Below are 27,697 nucleotides of genomic sequence, written 5' to 3' on the forward strand. Positions count from 1 at the left end.
ACAACAGCAGGAGAGAGAACAAGAACAGAGTAGAAGTGCAGTGATGCTGGCAGGCCGTTCACTGCAGAGGCTCTTTCTTCTCCAGCTCATAAAAACAACACAGAAACAAAGCCCTGAGCATGGAGCCACTCCTGTTCTCACGCCCTGTTTGGAAGGACCATCGTGCCCCAGCCATGGAGTGACAAGCGGGACCCCTCACCTCCCGACTGACAGCTGCCATCTCTCCTTCAGCCATGCGTGTCTGTCTGACAACGTCCTGCAAAGTTCCTGCATCCATGTATTCCATCACCAGCCAGAGATCTCCATCAACAAGGAAGCTGGAAGAGGAAAGCAATGGCATGGAGATGAAAGTGCAGAGCTCAATTCCCCCATGGAAAAACCTGGAGTGGAGCTTTGTTTCCAGGTCATTTGTCAATGAGGACAGAATCAGATGGAGAGATATTCCTGCCAGGCTGCACAGCCCTTGGAATCTGCACAGTCTAAAGGAGAAGGTGACACCTGTGAGAAAGGAGAGGCCTGAGATGGCAAGCAGGTGAAAAATGCAGTTTAGCAACAGCCCAGATCAATGTGGAACCACAACCCTTGGCCCCAGCTGGTTCAGCTTCTGAACTCATCAGTTCCACCATTCCCTGCAGAACAAGGCAACACAACTGCCAGGGTTATCCAGGGGAGGAGGCTGTGCAGCACTTGGGACAAAAGCAGTCAGAAAACCTTTCAGAAAGTCCCTTCAGAAACAGGCAAGGCCAGTGAAAAATGGGCAAATGAGGCATTTCTGGAAACAATAACCTGATCTTCCTGGCATTTGTAGCAATGGAAAAGGGCTGGGAAGAAGAAGCCAAGGGAAATAATTTCTGCTGTGGTTTATCAGCACTTCTTGGGAGACACAGCAAACGGGGAGGAACTTGAAGGAAAAACCAAAGCAAAGCAACGAAAGCACATGGAGAGAGTGAACTGCCAGGCTGTTTGGGAAGATGTGGCTGGGTCAGGCATTTTCCAAACAGGCTACAGACTCCGGATGCCAGGAAAGGTTAACGCAGGGCCCGGGCACGGGATAAGAGCTGAAGCACTCACCTGTCCAAAGAGTTGACAATGTTGGGGTTCTTCTTGTCCTTCAGGAGCAGGATCTCATTCACAGCTTGTTCCCTGTTCTGCCCTCTGAGACTCATTTTCTTGATGGCCACCTGAAGGGACATTGCAGCCTTTAACTGCAGGAGTCTGTGGCAGGAGGCCACAGCAAACACGGAGCGAGTCTTTTTGGAGCGACGGAGCCGGGCTGGGCCCAACTGCCTTGGGATGGGACACCAGAGCTCAGCAAGGGCCATTCCCACAGCCCATTGCTCTGCCAGCTGGGGGGTGCTTACAGGACACATGGCCAGAGACATTTGGCCTTGCAAGCTCTGCAGAAATGGTCCCTCAGCTGTCAGCCTCAAAGCTCTAACTACATTCTCTGCACCTACAGTCTTCTCTAATGGCCTCAACACTCTCATTATTATTATTATTCAAACACATTTTGCAAGCAGGAGGTAATTCTGGTTCTGTGAAAAAAGAGCAAAACAGCCAGGAACTCTTTAGCAATTCTATGGGATTTGGTCATGATTTCAGATCCAACTGCTCTGTTTGGGATTGCACAACAAAGCAAACACACACACCCATTGCTCAGGTGATCCCTGTCACAGGCTGTCACTGACACCAGACCCAAACACAACTGCAGGGTTTAGGAGAGAGCTTTGCTCTGGACACCCATCTTCTCATTTCTCTCCCTCTCCCTCTGTGAACAGCTGAAGTTGGACTAATACCCCAAACTGAGCCCAAGCAGGATCTCTCCCTAATTAGGGCTTGAGGTTCCCTTTGAAGATGAAAGGCAGGATGGAAAAACAGCTAAATAATGTTCCTCTCTGAGGCTGGGATGAAGATTAATGGGGCCTCAGTCTCCAGCAGCTGATGCATTCACACTTTTAGATATAAAGACCAAGCCAGGGTGTCCTGCTTTGACAGACACCGCTGCCCTCCTTGCATTCCTTGGGCACTTGAGAAGGACCAAGTCTGTCCCAGCTGTGCTCTGCAGGCTGACACTGCTCTGCCTTCAGAGGAGCAGCCTGGGCAGGAAAGCTCTGCTGGCCCCCAGAGCTGCAGCCACAGCTCCCAGCAGAGGGGAAAGCCCTGCAGAGCTGCCGGCCGTGCTGGGCGTGTTGGCACTGACCTCTCCTCCAGTGGCCCTGTCGAGTCCTTTAGAAACAGCTCCGAAAGCCCTGGAGACAAAAGAGCAGAGAAGAAAGAAGCAGCGCTTTAGGCCCTGGCAGTGAAAGCCAGCCCAGACAGGAGATCTCTGCTGCCTGCAGCGTTCACAAACACCTGGGTGCATCCACCCTTCCATCACCAGCACAGAAGCCACCAGCCCTCTGCCATGCAAGGTGTGCAAGAGGAAACTGAGACACAACACGAAGGAACTGGGCTGGAGCAAATCCCAAATGTCCATGCTGAATTGCTTTAGTTCCAAAGCTAGGAGGAGAAATGGGTGTCTAAAGAACTGGAAAAGAATGCATTTCATCCTTTTCCATTTCCAGGCTAAGTCCTGCCTGTTCTACAAGGGCCCTGCCATCAGACAGGTGATGCATTTCCCCCCAGAGTGCATCAGCTCTGTGTCTGTTACTGAATGTATGGGGTCTGCTACCTGTGCTAGAGTACAGCACTTATTGGTTCATCTCTGGTTTCTGTTTCTAAACCATTAGGTTGATAATCCTGACTGGTGGATATTATTTGAAGGAAAATATTTGAAAGAAATCTTCTTGAGAACTGTTTTCTGACAGTCACCAGATGGTGAGTTGCTCTTTTAGGCAATCAAGTTCCAGGGACAGAAGATCTTCCAGGTCCTGCTCCTTGCTGCAGGCAGGACACTGCCAGCCTCAGGGGCCTTTGACGGCACCTTCTGACCACAGTTATCAATTCTGATCAGGACTGAGAGACAGCAGGATGGTAGCCCAGTGCCTGAAGGTGCTTTGGGCTCTCCTGACACTCACTTGATCCTGCACCAGCGCAACACCCAGCCCTGCTTGTGCAGAAGCAGCTGCCCTGCACTTACCCTTGGCCAATCTGCTCCACTTCCAGGTATTTCTGGGCAGACTCCGCCTCGCTCATGGTGTTCCCTGAAAGAAAAAACGTGGAAGATGCTCCCTCCCAGAGTGAGAGCCCACCTTGCAGCAGAGCAAGAACCAGCCCCGCTCCCTGGGGCCGTGAGCCCCTTGGTGTCAGCTGGGGAAGGACAATAAATGGCTCTGTGACATTCAGCTGCAGAGCAACCATGGGTGCAGCTGATGCCCAGACACACACACAGCACCTGCTCGGGCACCCAGGAACAGAGCAGACGTACTCAGCTGCATCAGGCACCACTCCCCTCTCCCCTCTGGCTGCAGGGCTGTGCTGCTGTCAGAATGTTCAGCCCAGGATCCCACAGCGGAGGGAGCTTCATTGTCCTCTTCCCAAGCAGAGGGAGGTTCTCCATCCTCTTCCCAAAATGCTGCAGCTTCTCCATCCTCCTCCCAAAATGCTGCAGGTTTGCGATCATCTTTCCAAGCCAGGGGATGTTCACTGACCACTTCCCATGCTGGGAGATGTTCACTCTCCTCTTCCCAAGACACAGGATGTCCTCCATCCTCACCCCACTCCAGGAGATGTCCTCCATCCTCATCCCACTCCATGGGAGCTTGGCCATTCTGGTCCCACACCAGGGCACATCCACCACCCTCGTCCCACGCCGGGAGATGTCCCCTGTCCTTGTCCCACCCCGCGGGAGCCTCGCCGTTGCATTCCCACACCACAGGATGTTCGCCCTCGTCTCCCAGAGCAGCGGGAAGTTCACTGTCATCTCCCGGCACTGAGGGAAGTTCACCATCGTCCCCCAGAGCAGCGGGAAGCTCACTGCTGTCTTCCTCCTCTTTGGAAGCAGAAGGAGCCCCAGGAGGTGCTGGTGCTGCTTTTGTGCCCTGAGGACAGACGGCAGCGTGAGGGACGGGAAGTTCTATCTCAGTTATCACCTTATTTATCCTCAGCTGCACATCCAGCTGCACTAAGCAGAAATTGGGTTCAGAGCTGTTCCAACTAAAAATGGGCTAAAGTCGACATTGCCACTTATTGTTGGGAATTCGATATTCCACCATGGCTAAAGCCAGCAAGCAATCCTCTGCCTCCAAAGCCAGACCTGCAGCTCTTCTAAAGCTCTTCAGCAGAAAAGGAGAAAACTGCCGGGGATCCCTTTGCTGCTGCTGCTGCTGCAGGCACTGACAGGAACTTTCCTTCAGCTTCCCAGGCTGGCACTCAGCTGCCACATGCCGAGCTCACAACTTGCTGCACAATTCCAAACACCAAAGGTTCCTTTCCCACTCACCGAAGGAGGAGCTGCTTGGAATCCAGACATGAGGTGCCCTGCAATGGGAGAGGGAACATGAACCAGATGCTGTTAGGAGAAAAACTGCCTGTGGTGGGAAATGCCACAGAGCAAGGCAACCCTGAGAGAGCATTTTGCTTTCACAGCATCCCTCCAGGAGCCACAGTCCCTTCCCACAGCAAGCAAGAGAACAGCACAAAATACTGGGCTGGGTCAGTTCTTGGCTGGAGCAGCAAAGGGAGGGAGTTCCAGGCTCTGCTGGCACAGACTCCCTGCTTGAGGGAACAGAACCCCCCAGGGCCCATTGCAGATGCTGTGCACGCCCCACTGGCTGCAGACACCCCCTTTTTCAGCTGCAGCTGCTAGCAGGAGCTCTCCCAAAGCAATGGTGTCTTCATGGCAATTTGGTTCCAAAGTCAGCTCAGCTCCAGAGGAAGAACAGAAAGCACACAGCAAGCCCAAAGCCACAGATGCTGCAGTGAGGGAAAACCTCGACTTACGTGCCAAGTGGGTTAAAAAATACCCCGAATAAGCCACAGAGTACAGAGTGCAAACTGCAGCAGCCACGTGCTGGAGCATTTTGGCTGCGCTGCACACCTCTTCAGCCTGTAGCCCTGCAAGCACAGAAGGACACCTGTCAGGGCTGGGCTGGCTGCTGAGAATGCTTCAGGCAGGAGGATCCTCTGGCAACGAGCCCAGAGCCACTCTGGGCACTGAGGCCTCCGTGTCCCACAGCAACGGGAACACCACGGGGACGTGGTGCTGTTCCTGTGACATCCCAGCAGCAGCTCACGCAGAAACCGCCTGGAAGGTTCTCCTGTGTCATAAAGGAGCACAAAGAACCCTCCCAGGGCACAGCCCATGGCCCAAAGGGTGCAAGAGGAACTCGGAAAATGCAGCAAACAAGGACACCCCATAGCCCAGTCTGAACACTGAGAAGGAACAAGGACGGCACCGAACCAAAGGAAACGTGACCTTTAGTCACTGATGCTTCTGACTAAAAGCAGCAAGCCTTGTTCCATCTGGGATCTTTGTTCTAGTTCTAAAAACAAGCAACGTTCTCCACTCTAAATATACAGAAGGCAGGAACTGGGGAGGAGGTGGGATTAGGAAGGAGGAGGAGGAGGAGGAGGGAGAAAGGAAAAGGAGGAGCAGGAAGAGGAGGAGCAGGAGCAGGAGCAGGAGCAGGAGGAACAGGAGGTTCCAGTGCCCCCTGTGGCCGCAGTCGCGGGACCATCGCCCCCAGCTCGTCCTGCAGGTGAGCGGGGAGGGGGAGCTCGTCCCAAATCCATCCGGGGGTCCCTGAGAGGGTTTTTTATTGGGGTGTGTTTGGAGCTCACAGATTGTGAAATTGACCCCAAATATCATCTGGTGTCCCTGGGAGGTTTTTTTCTCTGTGTGTGTAGGTTTGGATCTTGCAGGACCCCAAAGCTGAGCCTCTTGGAGGATCTTTGGGGGCCCACAAGGTCATTGCCCCGTATGGGCGGGGGAGGACATTGGTCCTGGGGACCCCCGGGAGAGCAGAGGAGGGGAACCCCTGGAACCCCCAGAGTGGGGAGAGCAGAGAGGGGCAATCCCAGAGCAGGGGGACCCCGGCAGACTGGAAAGGGGGGGAGCCTGGAGAGGAGGGATCCCTGGGATCCCTGGGATCTCAAAGAAGAACATCAGGGTAGAAGGGACCCCATGGACCCCGAAAAGCCCCTGGATCATCCCTAAGCAGGACACCAGAGAATGGAGAACCCCTGGAACCATTGGACCCCTGTGATCCTGAACCCCAAAAGTGGAGAGATCAGCAATAGGGAGCTCCTGGGAGAGTTTTTTCGGGCTAAATATTGATGTGTGGAGATTTTCATGGACACAAGACTCCTGCTGAGGTCCAGAGATGGACCTGGCCAGGAGGAGCCTCTACTCCAAGGCACTCCAACCTTGGTTACCCCCAAACCAGGGTTTGTCATTCCCAAGCTGTGGCCAGATGGAGGAGGAGGAAAAGCCCCAGAGATCCCTCACAAGGAGGGGCTGCAAACCCAGCCCAGGGAGGTGTGGGGAGTAAAGAGCTGCCCTGAGCCAGGAAGGCGGCTGGAGATGCAGCCAGAGCTCAGAGCTGGTGGAGAAGCTTCATGGCAGGGAGAAGGCCCACAAGTGCTTGGAATGCGGGAAGGGTTTCAGCTCCAGCTCCACCCTGATGGAACACCTGAACATCCACACTGGGGAGAGGCCCTGGGAGTGTGGGGAATGTGGGAAGAGCTTCAGTGGGACCTCCGACCTCAGCAAGCATCACAAGATCCACACTGGGGAATGGCCCTAGGAGTGCTTGGGATGTCAGAAGAGCTTCAGGTGGGATTCAGAGATCGTCACTCACCAGCACTTCCACACCAGGGAGAGGCCCTGTGAGTGTCCCGAGTGTGGGAAGAGCTTTGTGCGCTGCTCCAGCTCCATCCCCCATGGGAGGATCCGCGCTGGATGATCCCCAGTGACCCCCGTTGGGCAGAGCCCTGGTGACCCCTGTTCTGAGTGATCTGTGCTGGGCAGGGGGAAGGTGTTGGAGAGATTTCTTTCCCTTCTCCTTGTGCTGCTATGATTTGGTTGGTAATAAATTCCCTCCATGTTCCCAGGCCGGATCTGCTGTGCCCGTGCGGGATTTGCTTCGGAATCTCTCCCGGTCCTTGTCCCCACGCAGGAACCCTCGGTTCCATTTTCTGTCCCTGTGCGGCTGCGGGGGCAGGGACAGAGCGGCTCTGGGGGTGCCTGGCATCGGGCCAGCGTCACCCCTCGCCACGGGCAGCCCTGAGATGCCGCGCACCTGGGCCGGCATTGCTGGGCTCACCTGAGCTCCCACCTGCCCAGCGCCCCAAGGTTCCCCCTGCCCAAAAAACCCCCAGCCCGGGGCTGCAGCGTCCCGGAAAGGCCTCAGCCAATGGCAGCGCAGGAAGGAGGAGGCTTAGCCAATGAGAGGTCGGGGCGTTGGATTGCCTCATCGGTTGCCGGGCAGAGCCCGTGGCCGATCGCTGCCCAGAAGCGGCGGCAGCCAATGAGAGCGCGCGGCGCTGCCGAGCCCGCCCTGCTCCGGACTGGCGCTCCCAGCGCAGCGCGGCTGCTTTGGGGTTGCTGCTCCCTGCCCGGCCCCGGCCATGGGGCGAGGGGCGGCAGCTGGGGCCCTGCTGGTGGCACTGGTGGTGCTGGGAGCCCCCCCGGCTGCGGGCGCGGAGCTCTCGGGTGAGCGGGGGGCGGGAGGCGCTGGGACAGTGGGGGAGAAGGGGGAAAAGGGGGCGAAGGGGGGAGCCCAGAATGGAGGGGGAGGAGGAGGGGACCCCCCAAAGGGAGAGCGGGAGGGGAGGGGTGGGAGAGGGTGGGGAAGCGGGCAAAAGCGGAGGGGGGGACCTCAAAACTGATCGCAATGGGGCCTGGGGATTGGGGAATTTGTGGGAAAATGGGGAAATGGCACCCCAAAGTGATTTGGGGAGCGGCCGGAGGTGGGAGGGGAGAGGATGTGGAAGGGGAAATGGGGGAAGGGCTGCAAAGAGGAAGGGGCAGCGCGGGCAGGAGGGTCCCATGGCGGCCGAGGGGCACTGGGGGTGCGGAGTGGGGATCCGGAGTGGGCCCAGAGCTCTGGGGGTGCTGGGGGAGGGTGTTGGAGAGGCACTCCCCGATCTATGTTCTGCACACACAGGGGTGTTCCAAAGGATGACAAAGTCCGAGTGTTACTTCATTAACGGCACGGAGAATGTGAGGTACGTCCAGAGATCCATCTACAACCGGGATCAGTTCATAATGTTCGACAGAGACGTGGGGCACTTTGTGGTGTTCACCCGCTATGGGGAGAAGTTGGCCAAGCGCTGGAACAGCAACGCGGTATTCATGGAGGACAGACGGACTGCGGTGGACTGGTTCTGCCGGTGCTGGTACAAGAATTTTACCCCGTTCATCACGGAGCGCCGAGGTGAGCACGAGGGAGAGCATGTCCCCTCGGGGCCTGCCCTGCCAGTGACCCTGGAGCCCCTCAAAATCTCCATGGGCATCGGCCCAGAGCCCTCAGCCCTCCTTGTGGCGATCCCCGGGGTCTCCAGATCCTCCCAGTCCCTCCCAGTGCCCCCTCGCGCGTCCATTTCAGCGACCCGTAAAGTTGACGCTCCCCAACCCATGAGATCGCATCCTGTTCATGACTCATCTGTTGCCAGGCAGACCCGCAGCGCCTCGCGCCTCGCGCCGGACTCGGCCTCCCAGTGCCGCGCACTTCATTCCCAGTTCCTCCCAGTGCCACCAAGATCCCTCCCAGTGCCATTCCAGTCCCTCCAAGACCATGCCAAGTTCCTCCCCAGTCTCTCCCAGTCCATTCCCAGTTCATTCACAGTTCACTCATAGACCTCCACCCTCTCTCCCAGTTCCCCTGCGGACCCCCCAGAGATGCCGCCGGACGCCGCCCGCAGCAAGACATTGATGGGGACTGGGGGCTTCGTCTTGGGCTTCGTCTTCCTGGCGCTGGGGCTCGGCTTCTCCCTGCGCAAGAAGGTCAGGGCGGCTGCCGGGGGTGGCGTCCCCGCCGTGGCGGAGCGTGTGCACTCCCGCCGGGGGCCCCCAGCCCGGTGTCACCCCCTTTTCTGTGCCCACAGAGCTCCTGAGCCGGCGGCGGCCGCAGCCCCTCCCCGTGGGCTCGGGCCTGGCCGGGACCCCCCCGCTCCGTCCCCGCTCCGCTGATTCTGGGGGGTCCCGTGTCCCCCCCAGCCCCGCTGGCGCTCTGCCCCCGCCCAGTGCCTGCTCCCAGTGCTCCCAATCAAGCTTCCCAGTTGGCCCCGGGCCCGTTTATTGGGGGGCGATGGGGAGTGGTTTGGGGGGGGCGATGGGACAGATTTGGGCAAAGGGAGGGGGACAAAGGGTGGGGGCTGGGCCCGGGAGGAGGGGTTGCTGCCCGCGGATTCCCCAGTGCCCGGTGAGGGACGAGCTCCGTGCGCCGCTCCATCTCCATCCCCCGTGGCAGGATCCGCGCTGGATAATCCCGGGTGACCCCCAGGGTCAGAGCCCCCCGTGTTGGGAACACTCCTGGCTGGGGGTTCCACATCTTCCTGGCCCCTCGTGGACACCTCGATGAAGGCCGGGGTGTCCCCGCTACTTTTCCTGTTTCTGCTCCTCTCCTCATCTCCCCCTTCTCTTGCCACGGTTCAATCGCTCCCCCCGCCCTGCTCCTCCTCCTGCCTCCTTCCCCTCTTCTCTCTCACATCCCCCGCCCCTTCCTCAATGGTTTCTTGAAGGGTCCAGTTCCATCTTTCCTTGGCTACAGCCCTGAGGGCTTTTCCAGCTGACTTCACTACTGCACTCTCAGACTGAGAGTGGGGAATCTTGGTGCTTGGTTTCCTCGTTGCAGCTGCCTTTGACAGGGTTTGTTTCTGTCCTCAGCTGATTTTGGCCTCTGCGCTCAGCTCAGCCCTGAGCAGGACCAGCGCAGCTCCATGGTGGGCACTGCTCACTGGATGGCCCCAGAAGTTGTGACCAGATCTCCTTATGGCCCCAAGGTGGACATCTGGGCCTTTGGCATTGTGACCATCGAGATGGTGGAAGGAAAACCTCCTTACTTCAGGGAATCGGCGGCCATGGTAAGAGGCAAATTCTCCTGTGGCTGCAGAGGCCTGTGAGCACAGGGGGACTGTGGTAGAAAGGGACAGGCGCTGCGGAAGATCTCGCGATGTAACGGAAAGGCAGGACCCTCAGTTCCCCTTAGATAAGACCATCTGCTTCCCGTAGATAAGAAACTAACATAGGAAAGTAGCCCCCCTAACCGAATTCCAGTAACTTTCCATCCCCTACCCAGTAACTGTCCACCCCTTACTAACCATAGAAGGTAAAGACAGACCCATGCTGACGTAGAGACCCCTTAGACTATAAAAACCCAAGAGATGAGATAATAAACGCCTTTTGACCGTCCATCACATTGATGTCTGCGTGTGTCATTGGCCCGAGTGGCCCTAGTGAGAGTGCTGCTGTGCTGTTCGTCTGAACCAGGTCGCCTGCCTTGCTTCAGAAGGCAACAAACTGGTGCCGAACCCGGGACTGCTGCAGCCCCCGGGGTTCGGGGATTCTCCTGGACAGAGGGCAGCGGCTGTAGCGGCGGGTCAGACTACAGCGGGAGGGACGCCTCCGGACCAGCGTGGACCATGGAATCCACAGCGAAGGTCGTAAGTCAGGCTCATGAGCAATGGGGAATTAAAGGTGAGCTCAGGAACTCTAATCTTGCTATTGCAAGGCTCCTAGAGCTGGGGACGATCGGACGTCCGGTCAATATATTATATTCGGAAGCGCGGGAGAAGTGCACTGCCGCCTCAACAGAGGACTCTAAGTCCGCAGGCAGAGGTAAAAACCTCAGAGCGTGGGGGAAAGTAGAAGAGACCCTACGCGAGACGTTAGAAGAACAGGAGACGTGGAAAGCCGCGTGTACAGGTTTATTAGCTACACCAAAGCTGGGGGTGGGGGCCGCGACACAAACTGCCTCAGAGAGCGGTCAGATTGAAGGCGGGAACATGCAGGGGCCGGGCACGTTCCACCCCTTCCCGAGCCCGAGCCCAGACCCCCCGGAGCCCCCAGGAGACCCCCCGGAACCCCCAGGGGACCCCCGACCTTCCCACGGAGCCTGCCGGGTCCTAGCCCCCCCGCGGAGCCATCCGAGAAAACCGCGGTTTCTCTATCCGTCCCTTCCCCGCCAGTCGCCGATCCAGCACAAGAGGCAGAGCAGTGCGCGCGATGCTTCAGGCAGGGACCCGCGGAGAAGGCGCGGAACGCGGCCGGATGGTCGGACCCCTTAGGGATCGGTAAAAACTCGCCCCCGCCATGCGCATTTAAAAATGGCGCCGAACCACATGGCGAGGGCGGAAGGGAGGAGGAGAAGGGTGGAAATGACGTCAGCCTGCTTAACAACGCATGCGCGGGCGAGCGGGAAGGGGGGACAGTCCCTGCGGTAGAGTGCAAAACCAACAGAGCGCTCTATTCAAATTAGGTCCTTATAGGGCAAGGACCTCCCTCGTCAGGAGGCGGGGAGACCCCAGGGGGAGGGAACGGCACCACCCCCACAGAGAGGAGTGAGGTCGAAGCCGCACAAAACGGCACGGAGCGCCGGAAGTGTACCGGCATTCAGCTTCCGGCTCAGAGTCAAGTAACAGCTGCTCAGACAGCTCGGAAGAGCTGACCAAGTCCGGCTGGGACTCGCAAACCGAGAGAGCAGAATTAATGCGGTTTCAAGCGAAACCGAATAAAGCTTTAAACAATATCGAGAAACAACTGCAACACAAACTCACCAATTGGGGAAAAATAAAAGCAGCTTGTAGGGACCGGGCACCGGCAGCCTCCATGCACGCTTTCCCGGTGGGGGTTGCCGGAGCGTGGGAGAACCAACAAAGGGCATATACCCCAGTTAACCCAAAAGAAGCCAAAGCGATTTCAGAAAAAAGGGTCAACTCAGCTGTAGTACCCACTCTTGAGGACGACCTTTCTAGCAATAACGATCTGCTCACATTTGATATTACGCAAATAAGCCACATGCTTTTTCATGGGGCGGGGTGGATTGTATTTAAGCAGGAGTAGCAAGACGACCGCGTTAGCCCAAGCTTCTGGGGAAGGGCAGCAACTCAGCGAGCTGTCCCCAGCCAGCACAGCTTTCCCTGGCAGTACCTGCACTCCAAGCACGCCTGAGAGGGATCTGTAGGAGCTGTGGGAAGACGCCTCGCTAGGGACTGTCGATCCCGGCCCCGGGGAAACGGGAGAGGGAGGGGGTGCGCGGGCCAGTCTCAGCCTCCTCCCGCTGCAAATGCGAGACGGCCCATCTATGCCAACCCCCAGTGGGGCAGGGGACCCTCATACCCCATGCCCCCACAGGGAGCAGTCAATTTCGCATCCCCGCCAGCAGGGCAATGGCAGAGCTATGCAGCACCCTCGGTACCCTCGCAGCCCCCACCGCCACAAGTCGCACCGGTGTCACAGGGCCAGCAGGAGGCGCCCCAGAGTGGGACCCCTGGGTGGCCCCGGCCATGAGAATAGGGAAGGAACCCCTAATGGTGTGGGGAACATGCCGCCTTTACGGCAGTCAGGATCCCCACGTCGTAGGGCTCCAGTTTTGGGCGGACACGGGATCAGACTGCACGATTATTCCCCAAGCACATTGGCCCGGGCGTTGGCAATTCAAAGAAGTCCCTCCAGTGAACGGAGGGCAGTCCTGGGTGTCGAAAAGCACCCAGCTGGTGGCTTTAACACTTCACACAAAAAAGGGACCAGGAGTGTCAACATCTGCAGCAGCCCTTATGCTGCAAGAAGCACTTTCCTCATGACAGGGCACTGTGTCAGTCATTCACATCAACAGCCACGACCCAGTCAAAGGCTACTTCCAGATCGGCAACAACAAAGCGGACGCCGCAGCGAAAGGCATCTGGACGTTGCAGGAAGCCCGGAAAAAGGCTCAGATCGAGGAGCAGAGAAAGGCAGAGCTGGAGGACGAGAGGGACCGCGGGAGAGACAAGGATGAGGAGCTGCAGCAGGGGAAGCAGAAGCTGCTGCAGCGAGCGACAAGGATGAAGCTGGAGGAGGAGGAAGATGTGCGGGAACTGAACGCGTTGTTCCTCAGTGCCAAGTGCAACATGATCTGGGACAATACGAGGCAGCCGGCCGAGGTGTCAGAAATGGAGCAGCGAAGCTCCCGTGACGGTCAGTGGCAAGTCCTGGAGAAGCAGATGATCCTCGAGGAACTGGCGGAGGAAGAGAAGCGCTTGGACAAGATGATGGAAATGGAGCGGGAGAAGGGCATGGAGGTCCAGGAGGAGCTGGAGCGCCAGAGGAAGCAGGAGCTGATGAGAGCCCGGCAGGGCATTGTGAAACAGGTGGAGCAGAATGCAGAGGAGTGGGCATTGAGGGCTGAGGAGCTGTATCAGGAGGGCCAGAGGCAGCTGGAGCGACTGGAGCAGATGAAAAGGGAGGATCAGAAGGCCCGGGAGCAGAAACAGGAGCAGGGGGCCCACAGGTGGTAATTAGAAACGAGCTAGGCGAATGGGAACGGGGCTGGAGGTTGATGCTCACGGGGGCGAGGGTACGCAGCTGTCAAAAAGGACGGCAAAATCAGGTGGTGTCCACTTAAGTCGATTAAACCGGACCTCCATAGCGAGCAGAATGAGACTGATGAGAGTTGTGAGTTTCTGTTTACAAGACATGCTTGTGGGGCATCCTCGTGATGCGTACATCCCCATTCCAGAGGTAAGCGACAGACCACCAAGCCGCCAGGCAGCGCCCGAGAGACCCGCACGGGTGGAACCCAAGCATCAACGGTGTTTCTGTGTGATTTTGCTGTTGAGGCTTGTCGCCAGAGGGCAAGCCAGCCCAGATCACTACCCCCATCGGCCATTCAGGTAGGTCATGCAACACCTTAGTAGTGACAAAGTGCTCAAAGAAATCACCACACCGAACGCCCCATCCTTCGTGCTCCGCATCACCGACCTGTTTCCAGGACTACCAAAGGTAGACCCCCATTCCCCACACTCCACGCACATGTACCTATCCTACTGGTGCCCAGCTTCAAACCCTGAGAAAAGCTACTGCAATCACCCAGGGTGGAGACATTGTGGGCACTGGGGCTGCGAAACCATTGTCACAGATGCCAGACCGTCAGAGCCTGGGTGGGATCCACAAGAGCCTGACAAATTCTTACAGTTCACCTGGGCACCCACCGGTTGCAAAACACCCCTCTTCCTCCACGGTAACTTTTATTGAAACCACCATAAAATCCCCAAATTTCGAAAATGTACAGGCTACAACATGACAGTCTTGCAGCCACATCACCCTAGCTGGGCAACAGGCAGAACGTAGACAGTAGTCCTTCAAAAGTCAAAAGAGAGAGTGAATGTGTGAATTATCAGTCTCCAACCGTCGGCACCCCGAGCGGTCAGACCCAACAAAGTGATTAAAAGCGCACCGAAAGGGAGAAACGCGACCCACCCCAAAGCCTTGCCCACAAGAGTCGCTGATATCCCGACCGGCCATGTAGAAGCCTTTCGGGTAGACCGTTTAGCCGAGTCAGATTTAGATCCAATCCTTCGTATATTAGAAGCTACCTTCCTATCCCCAAATGAAACTAACCCTAACCTAACCGAATCCTGTTAGCTTTGTTACAATGTCGAACCTCCCTTTTACGAAAGAGTCGCTTTAAACACTCCCTTCGGTTACTCCACAGCAGATGCACCCAACCAATGTAGATGAGACACCCCCCGCAAAAGAATCACCCTGAGTCAAGTCACAGGCCAGGGCAGATGCTTTGGCAATGCAACCCTGGCTAAGCAGAAAGGCAACGTCTGCACCGAAGTTGTCAAACCCAACGGGAAAATCAATAAGTAAGTAGTCCCATCCGCGTCTGAGATGTGAGTTTGCCAGCGATCTAGAGTGAGTCCCTGTGTGTTCCTTGCCAAATTCGATGACTCTAACGACTTTTGTGTCCAAGTTCTGATTGTTCCTAGGGTCCTGTACCACTCAGATGAAGAAGTGTACAACCTTTTTGAGGAACCCAGCCGGCTCCACAAAAGAGAAATAGTAACAGGTATAACTATCGCAATGCTGCTGGGCCTAAGAGCAGCCAGAACAGCCACAGGAGTCTCAGCCTTAGCGACCCAGCACCAAAGACTGTCACAACTGCAGGCAACAATTGACGAAGACCTGCAGAAGATCGAGAAATCCATCTCCTTTCTAGAGAAGTCAGTCTCCTCACTCTCAGAAGTGGTCTTGCAGAACAGGAGAAGTCTAGACCTCCTGTTCATGCAGCAAGGGAGTCTATGTGCCGCCTTGAAGGAAGAGTGCTGCTTCTATGCAGACCACATGAGAGTCGTGAGAGACTCCAGGGCAGAACTCCGAAAAAGACTGGCTCAGAGACAGAAAGACAGAGAAGCCCAACAGAGTTGGTTTGAGTCCTAGTTCAATCAATCACCATGGCTAACCACCCTAATCTCACCCTAACAGGTCCATTGGCAATGCTACTTTTAGCTGTCACCTTCAGACCATGCCTGCTGAACAAGCTAGTCTCATTCATTCAGACCCGCCTAGAACGGGCCAACATCCTGTTCATAGGCCAGCAGCAACTGCTGTGAGTTCGACCAAGGAACACTGCCAGTCACAAGATTTTCTACCCAAGTTTACCAAACCCCTTTATCTGTCAACAACCCCATGCCTCATCTCAGTACCTATGTATATGACTACTTCGTTCATTTGTAAAAAAGGCGGGGGGAGATGTAGTAGATAGGGTTAGGCGCTCGGAAAATCTCGCAATGTCACGGAAAGCAGCAGGATTCCTCTCCCCCTAACGCCTAGTGATAAGGGATCACCCAAGAATGTAGTCCCCCCTAACATTAGTAACTTTCGACTCCTTACTAACCAATTACAGTAAGGTAAGACCCCCTGAGGTAGAGAAAAAACTTACCCAGTATAAAACCCTACGAGACGGGACAATAAAGGTCTTGAACCGTCCACCATACTGGTGTCTGTGTGTGTTCTTGGCCCGAGTGACCCTGGAGAGTTTGGGTCGCCGTGCCGTTTCCTCAGAACCAGGTCGCCTTGCCTTGCATCAGAAGGCAACAGCAACCAAACTCTGGGATAGGGGTGACATCAATTTGCAAATGGAGTTAGGAGTTAAACCTCAGGGCTTAGTGCCTTCTGCTAAAGGAGCAGGATCAACCTCATGACAGGAGGGACAAGACAACAGGATATCATGGGCTTGTGAGGAAGTTATTTGAAATTGCTTGTGAAGAGAATAAGCATTCTGGTGTAAAAAAGTTGTGACATAGCTTGGCCTGTGCAAAAGTATTTTGTAGGAATGTTCCCCCTATTGAAAGAGTGACCAAATTATCCTTTATCTCCTTAAAAAGGAAAAAACCCAGAAGTTTCTCTCCTCAATTTCGTAAAAAGACACTTCACAGGACCTTTGGGACTTCATCTCAAACTTAAGACTACCCAATTGGATAGAAGCCAAAAAGTCCCACCTAAGTAATTCACTAGAAAAAGAAGAGAACAAAAGAAATCATTGTTTTTGTGGGGTGTTTTTAGCAGGAGCAAGAACCTCTTGCTCCTGGCTCAGGTTTTCTCTGCCAAGAGCTTTGTTATTTGCCTTTTATTAAATCTTTCCTGTTTCCAACACTACCTCAGAAGTCATCCTGCTAATTTTATGCCATTTGAAGTAGCTGAGCTATCTTGGGTGTGATAAGTCCTCTAAGAGCTCATGAGACCTGGCTCGAGGAGAAAACTTATCAGTATTTGGTACCACACCTGTCATGACAATGACATCTGCATAGTTATTACCTTCTGCAATAGGGCCAGGTGAACCTGTGTGGGAGCGAACATGCAACACATAAAAATCATGCAGCTGGCTGTTAATTAAAGTCCACAATGTTCTTAACTCTGTAAACAAAAGATAGTTATTAACATGCTTTAAATAGGAAAATTGTCAATGGAATACAACATTGGCAGCATATGAGGAATCAGTTACGGTGTTAAGTGGTTCCTGTGAAAATAACTGAAGGGCATAGCGGATAGCAGCCAATTCTAAAATGTGCACCGAGGCATCCTTTAACATTAACACCCTTTTATGCCACTGGAAAGAGTCACCTTCATGCCAAATCCCTGCACCTTTGTTGGTTTTGCTGGATGAATCTGTAAAAACAGTTGGTCTGTTGACAGGGGTCATGCTGCAGTGATGCTTTGAGTGCAGGGGGAGGTTACCCATCTCTGTCCATAAACGATGTGAGGGATAATGGATAGATAATTGTCCAGAAAAACCTGCAAGCACAATTTGGAAGTTAGTTGCTGTCAGAGTCTTCTTTACTTGCAAGTACGTTGATGGCATGATGATCCTGGCCATTGAGAGTTTGCAATCTGTTTCTACTTTTCTTAACTAAATAAGAGAACATATCATTAACAGTCCACACAGGTTTTGTTGCTATGTGAGGTAAGAATAACCATTCTAACACAGGCAAACGGTCTGTATCATTAGCAAACAATCAAAACAGAACAGCAAAATGTTGAAATTTTTTAGCAATTATGGCAAGGTACACAGATTTATCAGGATCCCCTCTCCAATTCTGTTGGTTTTCTATTGCTTGAGCACAGTGTGCAAGGGCACTTCTAGCTTCTGGGTAAGCTGTCAAAGCGAATGCAGGTGGGGGTTTCCTCTGAGTAAGCCAAAAAAAGGATGTGAAAGTTCTGTGGATGTACCCAAAACAGGATGCAGCCAATTCAAAGAACCCAGCAGTTTCTGTAATTCATTTAAAGTGAGGGTGACTTTAACACAAAGCCTCAAAGGCTGAGGTTCTGCATGATTGGAGGTAGGCACAGAAAAGGCAAACAGAGGTACATCATCAGGGTGTAAAGGTATGGTGAAATAACAATCTTTAGGTCTAACATTACTAAGAGCCAATTGAATGGCATCATTATAGCTGATGGAAGAGCACCCATAGCTTCAATAACTGCATTTACTGCCCATTAATAGCTCACCACTTGCCATTTTGCTTAGGTATACAGAATATTGGTGTTCCGGGGGCTAGAAGATTGACAGATATTGCCTAAGGGCAATTGCTGTTCCACAAGCTGTTTTAAATTTAGTAGATGTTCTTTTCATAAGGGCCATTGGTCGACCCATGCAGGGTCTTCAGTCCACCTTGGGAGTTGACATATGTCCAGTATTTGGTTTTGGAACGGCTGATCAATGGCCCATATGAAAAAGGTTTTCTGGTGAGGTCAAGTCTATGGTGACAGAGAGACAGAACCAGCAGCGCTGGGCTGGAACTGGTGGCAATGCTGTGTCCCTGGTGCCACCTGCTCAGTGTCCCCATGTCCCCGCAGTGTTGCTGGATTCAGCCAGCACCACCCTGGCCATGTTCGACCCCTGGAGTGTCCCCAAAGTGTCCCCAGTGTGTCCCCAGCGGCCATGGACCCCTGCAAGGTGCGACAATCCCGGCAAGGAGGTGGCAGAGTGGACACGGGGGGTGGAGGGAGGGGGCAGGGGGGACAGAGGGTCACAAAGGGGACAGGAGCGTGTGGCAGGATGGGGGCAGGTGACAGAGGAGTGGAGGGGACCAAGGGTGGCAGGGAGGTGGCAGAAGGGACCGAGGGTGGCAGGGAGGTGGCAGAGAGGATGAGTGGCCTGTCAGGCGGGTTGGCAGAGGGGACGAGGAGGTGACAAAGGGATAGAAGGGACAGTAGAGCCCTCCAAGGAGGGGACAAAGGGGACCCTGGGAGGGCACAGGTGCCCACCACAGGTGGCCACAAGTGCCACGGGGTCCCTGACACCTCCTCTTTCCTCTCCCCAGCTGCTAGAGCCACTGGTGGCTGTGGTGACTACCCTGGGCAAGGTGGTGGCCACACTGACCAGGCCATACAAGTGTGTGTGGCGGCGTGTGTACCCAAAGTCCCTGCACGCAGCCCTGAGGAACTTCACCTGGCACCTCTGTTAGACCCTGGACCATGGTGATGTCAACTCCCCGGGCAGATTCAATATCCTCACTCTGGCCTGGTCCCTGAGAGTCCTCAAGTTCTCCAACATCAACCCACAGATCTTCTGGGCCGGTGTCTGGAGGGACTTGGTGGCCATGCTCATGGACAGCTGGGTCCAGCTGGCCAGGGAGGCCGCTGATCTCTGTGACACCTGCAGGGACATGGATACTGCTGAGGCCGGTGCTGCAGCCACCACCGCTGCCCAGGCTGGGGACCCGTGGGACAAGGCCACCCGCCCGGGGATGTCAATGCACACTCTGATGGCCATGGCCCAGCGGCCTCCAGTGTTTCTGGCCATGAAGGACTTGGCCTTGGCAGTGGCTGCACACAAGGCCCATGTGGCAGTGGCCACCATTGAGGTGGTGGCAGCCCCCAAGGCCATGAGAGAGGCCATATTGGCCGCCAGCCAGGCAAGGGCAGCCACCAGGAGGGGACAGTGGGCAGGTGTGGCCCTGGGTCCACTGGAGCGCTTGGTGACCGCACGTGACAAAGCCACAGGGTACCCCTGGAAAATGTGGCACCTGCTCGGGGACATTGACGCTGCCCTGGAGGGGACAAAGGAGGCGTCCCACAATGTCTCCAAGGCCTTGGAGGCCCCTGTGGCTGAGGCTGAGCAGCTGTGGGAGGCCAGCACTCGCCTGTTCATGCATCACCTGCTGGGGACACTTGGGAACATCCACGACCTCCTCTTCAGTCCCTGTGGTGGCCCCGGCAGCAGCACGGTGGCCGAGCAATGCCAAAAAGCCATGGAGGACATCCCAAAACTGCTGCAGGGACAGTGATGTCACCGCTGTGATGTCATTGGGGGTGGTGACATCACTGGGGACATCGCTTATGTCATCTGTGCCCTCCCTCCTCTCTGCACAGGATTTGGGACAAAAGTGGGGAATTTTCTGCGAATTTTCATTGATATTCTTGGTGGGAATTCCTGGGGTGATGTCACTGGGGACACTCTGGGGACACTCTGGCGGCACTCAGGGACACGCAGGGACATAGTGGCAAGTCAGGGGGTGAATGAACCCCCGCAGTGCCTTGCAGCAGAGGCAACTTTCCGCTGTGGCTGCAGCAGAACTGTGTTATAAATGGCAATATAATAATTGGCTTTTGCATTTCTGTATTGGCTTTTGCACATTGTAATTGATCATAATTATTTTGCTATGGTGCTTGATATTGATATCAATTATTGATAATTCCTTGTATCTACTTGTTAGTACAATATAATCTATCTAGGTTTTTTGTCCACTGTAGAGCCTTTTTAATGGTAGCATAATGGTCCCTTGGGGCTCGGTCCTGTGGCCCCCACCCTGTTATCACCGGGACCCCCCATTGTGATGGTGTTCGCAGGGGTCTTCAGATGAGACAAGAGCAGAGGATGCTGACTCCGTGTTTCAGAAGGCTTGACTTATTATTTTATGCTATATATATTATATTAAAACTATACTAAAAGAATAGAAGGAAGGATTTCATCAGAAGGCCAGCTAAGAATACAAAAAGAAAGAATAACAAAGGCTTGTGACTGACCAAGAACCAAGACAGTCCGGACAGCTGGGCTGTGATTGGCCATTAATTAGAAACAACCACATGACATCAATCACAGATGCACCTGTTGCATTCCACAGCAGCAGGTAACCATTGTTTACATTTTGTTTCTGAGGCCTCTCAGCTTCTCAGGAGAAAAAATCCTAAGGAAAGGGTTTTTCAGAAAATATCATGGCTACACCCCATTATCACCAGGGACACCCCTGAATTTACCAGGGCCTCCCCTGTGGTGAAACGCACAGCTTTAGCCAGAGCCCCGTGGAGAATCTGAATAATAGAAATGCTGACACAGCAGCAAAGAAGCTTCCTGACTCCAGGGACATCCGCCCTATAACTTATCCCTAAAACCACGTAAGGCAATATCTTGTTAACCCTACTATTGGTCACTTATGGTCCCTCTAACCTTTGCCATTGGTCAAGATTGGAACTGGGCCAAGGCTATAAAAGTAGCATACTGTACCCCTACTAACTTAGAAGAAGTGCTGAGACCCTTCATGGACCCCTTCAATAAAGCCATACTCGTGGAACAGCCGGCGTCTTCTCCTTCTCCTCTCTCTCTACCGTCTGCTGGAGCCTCAAGCCAAGGGCAAGCTACCTAGCAAGCAAAGCTGAAATCATAAGAGCTGGCTAATCTCTATAAGAGCTGAATATTCCCTGCTTGCTAGGGGCTGACCCGTGGCCTTGCTCTGACTGAGCTGGCCTCTGGCACTCAGTCCCCTTGGGGGCTGAGCTCTGGAGCTGTCATAGCTTGCCTAGCATAAGACCAATTAAGGCTTATTACTCCCCCATGCACTGGGACCCCTCCTTCACTGCCCCCCCATTCACTGTCCCCCCAAAGTGCTGGGACCACCCTGATCCATGAGCCCCACCCAGAGTGTCAGGACACCCCTTGGCCTCCCCCGAATTCCCAGCCTGCACTGGGCCCTGCCAGGGCCAGGCTGGCTCCAAAACCCTGCGTGGAGCCATTCAATAAATGCCAATCGGTCTTGTAGTCATGCCCACAGAGGGGGAGGACTGCTCGGGGCGGCCAGTGGGGAGCGACGGAGCAGGGAGGGGGCAGGGACTGAAAAGAGTTAGAAATGGGACTGTGGGAAATGGGGCGGGGCCCAGTGAGTGATGGCCGATGGGGAGATGAGAGGCCTGGGGGGCTGGAATAGGAGCGTGGGAAGGGGCAGGCAATGAATGGGGTGTGGAAAAGGGGCGATGCCTGGACAGAAACAAAATTGGGCGGTGCACAGCAGGTGTGGAATGGGGATGATTCTGGATGATTTTCTCTCCTTTCTCAAATACGTCCATCACCGTGTTCCCCCACACAATGATGTCATCAATGTACTGCAGCTGTTCTGGAGCTTCACCCTTTTCCAGTGCAGCCAGGATCAGTCCATGGCAGATGGTAGGACAGTGCTTCCACCCCTGGGGCAGTTGGTCCCAGGTGTACTGCACACCCCTCCAGGTGAAAGCAAACTGAGGCCTGCATTCTGCTGCCAGAGAAATGGAAAAAAATGCATTAGCAATGCCAATGGTGGCAAACCACTTTGCTGCAGATGGGGCTGTTGAAGGGTGAGTGGGTTTGGCTGACCACCCCTTGGCACTCCAGCTCATGGATCATTTTGTGCATGGGGATCACGGCATCCCAATTCATCCAATACTGCCGGCGGTGCACTGTCAGGGTGACAATTGGTATCTGTTGCTGTTCTACCCTCAGGAGTCCTACTGCAGATGGGTTTTCTGATAGTCCAGGCAAGGTGTTCAACTGCTTCATGTTCTCTGCCTCTACAGCGGGTATGCCAAAAGCCCACCTGAGTCCCTTTGGGTCTTTGTAAAGCCATTCCGGAGGAAGTTGATGCCCAGAATACACGGGGCCTCTGGGCCAGTCACAACAGGATGTTTCTGGGAAGGATCCACTCCTTCCCAGTCAGGCTCACCTCAGCTCCCAACAGGGTCAATTGCTGGGATCCCTCCGTCAATGGAAACAGGTTCTGCCCCCACATGCCCTGATGGTATCAGAGTACACTGCGCACCAGTATCAACTAAGATATTGTAATTTTGTGGTTCTGATGTGCCAGGCCATCGGATCCACACCGTCCAAAAGATCTGGTTTTCCCGTGCCTCTCCCTGGCTACAGGCAGGGCCCCCCTTTCCTGGGCATACATGCTAGAGGTACCTTCACTTTAGTGGAACTCCCTTGGTTAGTGTTTCCCTCCTTGAGTTGATGCACCCGTGCTGCCAGGACAGAAGTGGGTTTCCCATTCAACCTTCCCATGTGTCATGGTTTGACCCTGGCACAATGCCAGTGCCCCCATGAGAATACCCTCTCCCTGGTGTCTGCTGTGAGATGTCACCAGGAATAAGCAAAGCAGGCTCCTGCTTAGAAATAAAGAAAACTTTATTAACTAAACTACAGGAAAAGAAAAAAAAAAACACAAGGAAAATGAAAACTTTACAAAAGCATTTTCCTCCTCCCACCCACCAAATTTCCCAATGCAATACATTCCCCCCAAATCACCAACTCTCAGTCTGGCACCACCCTTTAGAATATACTCAATCTTCAGTTCATCAAGAGGAAAGGAGTCCTTCTTGCACCATAGGCTTCCCCTGGAAAGACGCTGAAACCTCGTGTGTTTCCATGTCACTCAGCACCGCCCGGAAAATCCTTTGCCATCGTGACACCTTCCTTCCATGCCCCGTGCTCTCACCACTGTGCATGGACCAGAGCTGCTTCTAGGGTTGTCTTTGAAGGATGCCATGTCTCACTCCAAAAAGGCAGAGTCTCTCCTTGGGGACATCTGTCCCCCCCAATTTTTCACCCCCTGGGGCCGAGGGGTACCCACACTGAACCCTCCTGGTTCTGAGGCACTCCCTCCCCCTAAATGCAGTCTCTGTGTCACAGGAAAAAAATGGTTCAGTCTATGGCCACACAAGAAAAGTCCAGCCAAAAGGCCACTCCATCATCTCTCCCCCCACTCAAGAGTCTTCTGTACTTCCCTCGTGGCCCATCTCCTCTTATCTCATCTCTTATCTCTCTTCTCATTAAGCTCCAGGAGGACCAGCATTTGCAAGGTTTCTATCATGCAAGAAAAGGGTTAAAAATTTCAGTCTCATGCCTGTCTGGAGCTCCGGAACTCCCACGCTGCCCTGCCAGGCACCTTCTCGCTGCACCCCCCCCTTCTCCTCCTGGGCTGGCACCGCTATCAAATTCAGATGCTGGCTCTCCTTCTCTCTCCCCTGGGGGGGGGTGGGGGGTGGCTGCCCGATGTCTCTTGGCGCTCTTCCACCTTTCCATCCTCCAGGGCCTCCTCACCTCCCATCTCTGTCCAGGCCCAGGCCTACCACATGGCTGCCCCTCCCCCGCCCAGCAGCAGCAGCTGGATGGGGGAGGGAGATTCGACCACTTTCCCTCAAAGTCCCAAGAGAGCTTCCCAGAGGAGCAGCTCTGGTTTTTAACCCCTGTGTGTTCTCAGAGGTGTCTCCAAACCTCAGTGGCTACATCAGGTGCCAATGTCAAAACCTGAGAATCTATTGGTAACCACAGCATATCCCAAAAAAAACCCCCTACTTCCTGTCAGTGAAACCACGACAAAATTGTACTCTATCAAAATCAGTGTGATTAAGAAAAATTTGCAGAAGTCAATACATAATAGCAAAAGCCAACACTACCCAGTTATTTATAACAAACCCAGGGCAGGTTTTTCCCTTGCATGGAGCACTTGGGCCTTCCCCGGGCCCCTTCTGCCCTCGTGCAGAGCCGGTGGCATTTTCCAGCACACGCAGTTTGTAACCAAGAGCCGGGTGCAGCCGAGAAGGCTCCAAGCGCCTCCTTCCAGGCTGACTCTGCAGGTGCCGAGGCTGCTCTGGGCTCTGCCAGGGCTCTGCTGGGGCTCAGCTCTGGGCCAGGCTGGGCCCGCTCTCCCCTCACATTGCTCCGGGCAGCTGAGGCACAGTGGGAGAAGGAAGGGACACGGCAAGGCAGTTGAGGGTTAAGAGAGTTTTTTATTCAAACAACTGCCATAACAAACAGGCTGTCATAAGAACCATAACAAACAGGCAATCCTAACTACCCTAACCAACTAGTAGTGCTAACTACCATAACTAACTAGTTGTCCTGACTACTGTAACTGAAAGCTGTCCTCAAGGGCTTCATCTCCTCCGCTGCTCCCTCAGTTGCTTCGCTGCAGTGATCAGAGGGGTCAGGCTGGAGAGAGGCTTGGCTGATGATAAAAATGGGTGCTGTCCAAAGGATACAAAGGAAAGAAATGAACTGTTACTTTCCAGAGTCAAGTTCCTCACAGGCTCTGTTGCAACAGGACAAAGGGAAATGGTTTGAAACTCAGGAGAGGGAAGCAGGTTCAGATTAGATCTAAGGAGAATTTTTTAACCAGCAGAGTGGGGAAACACTGACAGAAGGTGCCCAGAGATGTGGGAGGTGCCTCCTCCCTGGAAACATCCAAGCTCAGGTCAGGCAGGGCTCTGGGCCCCCTGAGTTGCTTGAAGATGTCCCTGCTCGCTGTGGGGCACCAGGCCCAGATGAGCTCCAAAGGAGCTGCCAAGCCACAGCAGGCGAGGATTCTGCTTGCTCTGCGTGTGGAACGCAGCCAGACTGGAGACTGTCGGAGGGGGCCCCACAAGAAAACCCCTCCCTGGCGCTGCTGCTTCCCCTGCAGCCCCTGGCCCTCAGCTGCAGCAGCTCCTGGGCAGCCCAGCGCCGCTCCTCGTCCGTCTCCAGGCTGCACTCGAGGCAGTCCCGCAGCAGAGCCGACAGGCGCCGGGGCTCCTGCAGCTGCGGGGTCCCGTTCTGCCGGATCAGAGCGCGAGCCTGCAGGGAAAGCAAACTCAGCACTCTGCCAGCTCCCTTCACACCCACACGGGCTCACATCCACCCCGGGGCCTCAGCCCCAGCTCCAGGGGCACTTTCCTCCCTGCCACAGATGCTGCTCCGAGCTCATTTTGCTATGCCAGCCAAAAAACCCAAACCCTGGGGCTGCCACAGCCACTGCAACATCCAAATGATCTCACCTTGAGAGCCAGTTTCATTGGCTGACTCTGTTAGTAGGAACCTTCATCAGAAATAGCACATTTTGTTTCTCCAAATGGGGACACCAGCTTTACAGGCCATTTTCCAGAGTCAGTGTGGTCTGCCTGTGTTATTTCAGAGGATTCTTACATCAAGTGCATCTCTGCAGTGCCACTGACACTCAAGTAAATGCATTCCTGATGCCCCATCCCAGAAACTGCCAGGCAAGAAACAGGAGGTTTGTGATGCTGAAAGCTCAGGCTTGGTGACACGGAGAAAGCAGCTTGGACTAGGAAAGAAATACGTTAGACTATGGGGATGTTAAACAATCATCTTCATGTTCTCAACAAATTTCCCTGTGAGAAGAATCAGGGTGGAGATCAACTTGCAAAATGTCTTTTAGAAACTCCTGCAGAAAGCTTGTTTTTGGGACTGGGATTTGGGGGTGGTTTGGGGTTTTCTTGCAAGATAACATTAGAGCTGATGCACTTGCTTCACATTTTCAGGTCATCCTCACAGCCAGATGAGCTGCAAAAACATAAATCCCAAAGCAAATTGTTGCTGGAGACTGAGGAATATTCTCCTGTGTGGAGGCTGGAGTGCTCTGGGAATTCCCTTCCCATGTGCAGAAACCTCCAGCTGCTGCTCCCAGTGCAGGGTCCCCCTGTGCTCACAGGCCTCTGCAGACACTGCAGAATTTGCCTCTTACCATGGCCGCCGTTTCCCTGAAGTAAGGAGGTTCTCCTTCCACCATCTCGATGGTCACAGTGCCAAAGGCCCAGATGTCCACCTTGGGGCCATAAGGAGATCTGGTCACAGCTTCTGGGGCCATCCAGTGAGCAGTGCCCACCATGGAGCTGCGCTGGTCCTGCTCAGGGCTGAGCTGAGCGCAGAGGCCAAAATCAGCTGAGGACAGAAACAAACCCCGTCAAAGGCAGCTGGAATGAGGAAACCAAGCACCAAGATTCCCCACTCTCAGTCTGAGAGTGCAGTAGTGAAGTCAGCTGGAAAAGCCCTCAGGGCTGTAGCCAAGCAAAGATGGAACTGGGCCCTTCAAGAAACCCTCAGCTTTCATGCAGTGGCTTTTACTGATTCCCTTGGAGCTTTAGATTCCCACTGCTGCCCCTCTGGCAGGGCCATAGGCAGAGCAAAGGCACTGCTGGCACCCTGCTCCTCTGCTGAGCTCTCTGCAGGGGCAGCCGCTCTCAGCTAGCAGCAGGGGCCGGGCAGTGCCCCCAGCAGCCCTTGTGGGGCTCTGGCCCTCCCTGGGAAGCAGCCCCACACCCGCAGCCCGGGAGCGCCGTGCCTGGCCAGGAACACCCACCCAGCCTGACAGAGCCGTCCGTGCCCAGGAGGATGTTGGAGCTCTTCAGATCCCTGTGGATCACCCGCTTGGAATGGAGGAAATCTAGGCCCTGCACACACTGAGAGAGAACAATGTGGTAAATAGGTGTGATTCATGCTGATAAAATTGAAACAGTCATCAATATTGATACAGTAATTAATATTTGGAAATAATAAAACAGTTAAAAGTTGTAATGCTAAGGAAGAAAGGGAGAGGAGGGGTTCCATCCCCCCTCCTGGCAGATGTTCAAGGATAGGAGGAAAAAGCAAGAGATAACAGTTACTAAAAATTAACTGAGAGAAGTGAAAATCTGGTTGGGTCCCAGGAAAATGCCCGCTATAAGAGATTTATTGCTTTGATGCTAAAATATAGTAATATCTTAGTTTTGGCTTACATTATCCTGGCTTGGTGTGCATGTGTAACCCAAAGGTGAATTAAAGGACAATGAAGAAGACTATACGGCCTTCATCAGTGACTACCCCCAAAGGCCTGAGCGACCACCAAACCGAGTGGTGGCGCATGCGTGGTAAAGGTGGTGAGGAGGGCGGAGACAGAAAAGTGACGAACCAAAAATAGGAGGAGATGGCATTGACACATGGCATATAAGGGGCGACTTTCACTTGGCAAACTTGTACGTGAAGTGGCAAGGGTCATTGAACCCTGCCCTCCGTACCCCGCGGTTGTTTTATCTTATGCGCTATTATTTGAACCATATTATCCCTAATTTATATATTTGCTAAATTATTTAATTAAAAATGCTGCTACCTTAAATATTGTTTGGGTTTTTTTTATGATGGGATAATTGGGCAAGCATAACACCTGCAAGCACAGAAGGACACCGGTCAGGGCTGGGCTGGCTGCTGAGAATGCCTCGGGCAGGAGGATCCTCCAGCAACGAGCCCAGAGCCACTCTGGGCACTGAGGCCTCTGT

General features: G+C 54.3%; 1 protein-coding gene and 1 pseudogene across 1 annotated transcript in view; one reads left to right on the forward strand and one right to left on the reverse strand.

Moving 5' to 3' along the window:
- The window catches only part of LOC128945495 (zinc finger protein OZF-like), a gene marked incomplete at its 3' end in the record, with an annotated part of 32,025 nt that extends 25,339 nt beyond the window's left edge, over positions 1 to 6,686 (forward strand). The window contains 1 exon segment of the mRNA XM_054289266.1: positions 6,506 to 6,686. Coding sequence (XP_054145241.1) covers positions 6,506 to 6,686 — 181 coding nt within the window.
- The window catches only part of LOC128945560 (uncharacterized), a 1,627,138-nt pseudogene that overhangs the window by 848,806 nt on the left and 750,635 nt on the right, over positions 1 to 27,697 (reverse strand).

This window comes from Melozone crissalis, unplaced genomic scaffold (assembly GCF_028551555.1).
Source record: "Melozone crissalis strain CALT ecotype California unplaced genomic scaffold, PUWL_Pcris_2 ptg000066l_1, whole genome shotgun sequence".
NCBI lineage: Eukaryota > Metazoa > Chordata > Aves > Passeriformes > Passerellidae > Melozone > Melozone crissalis.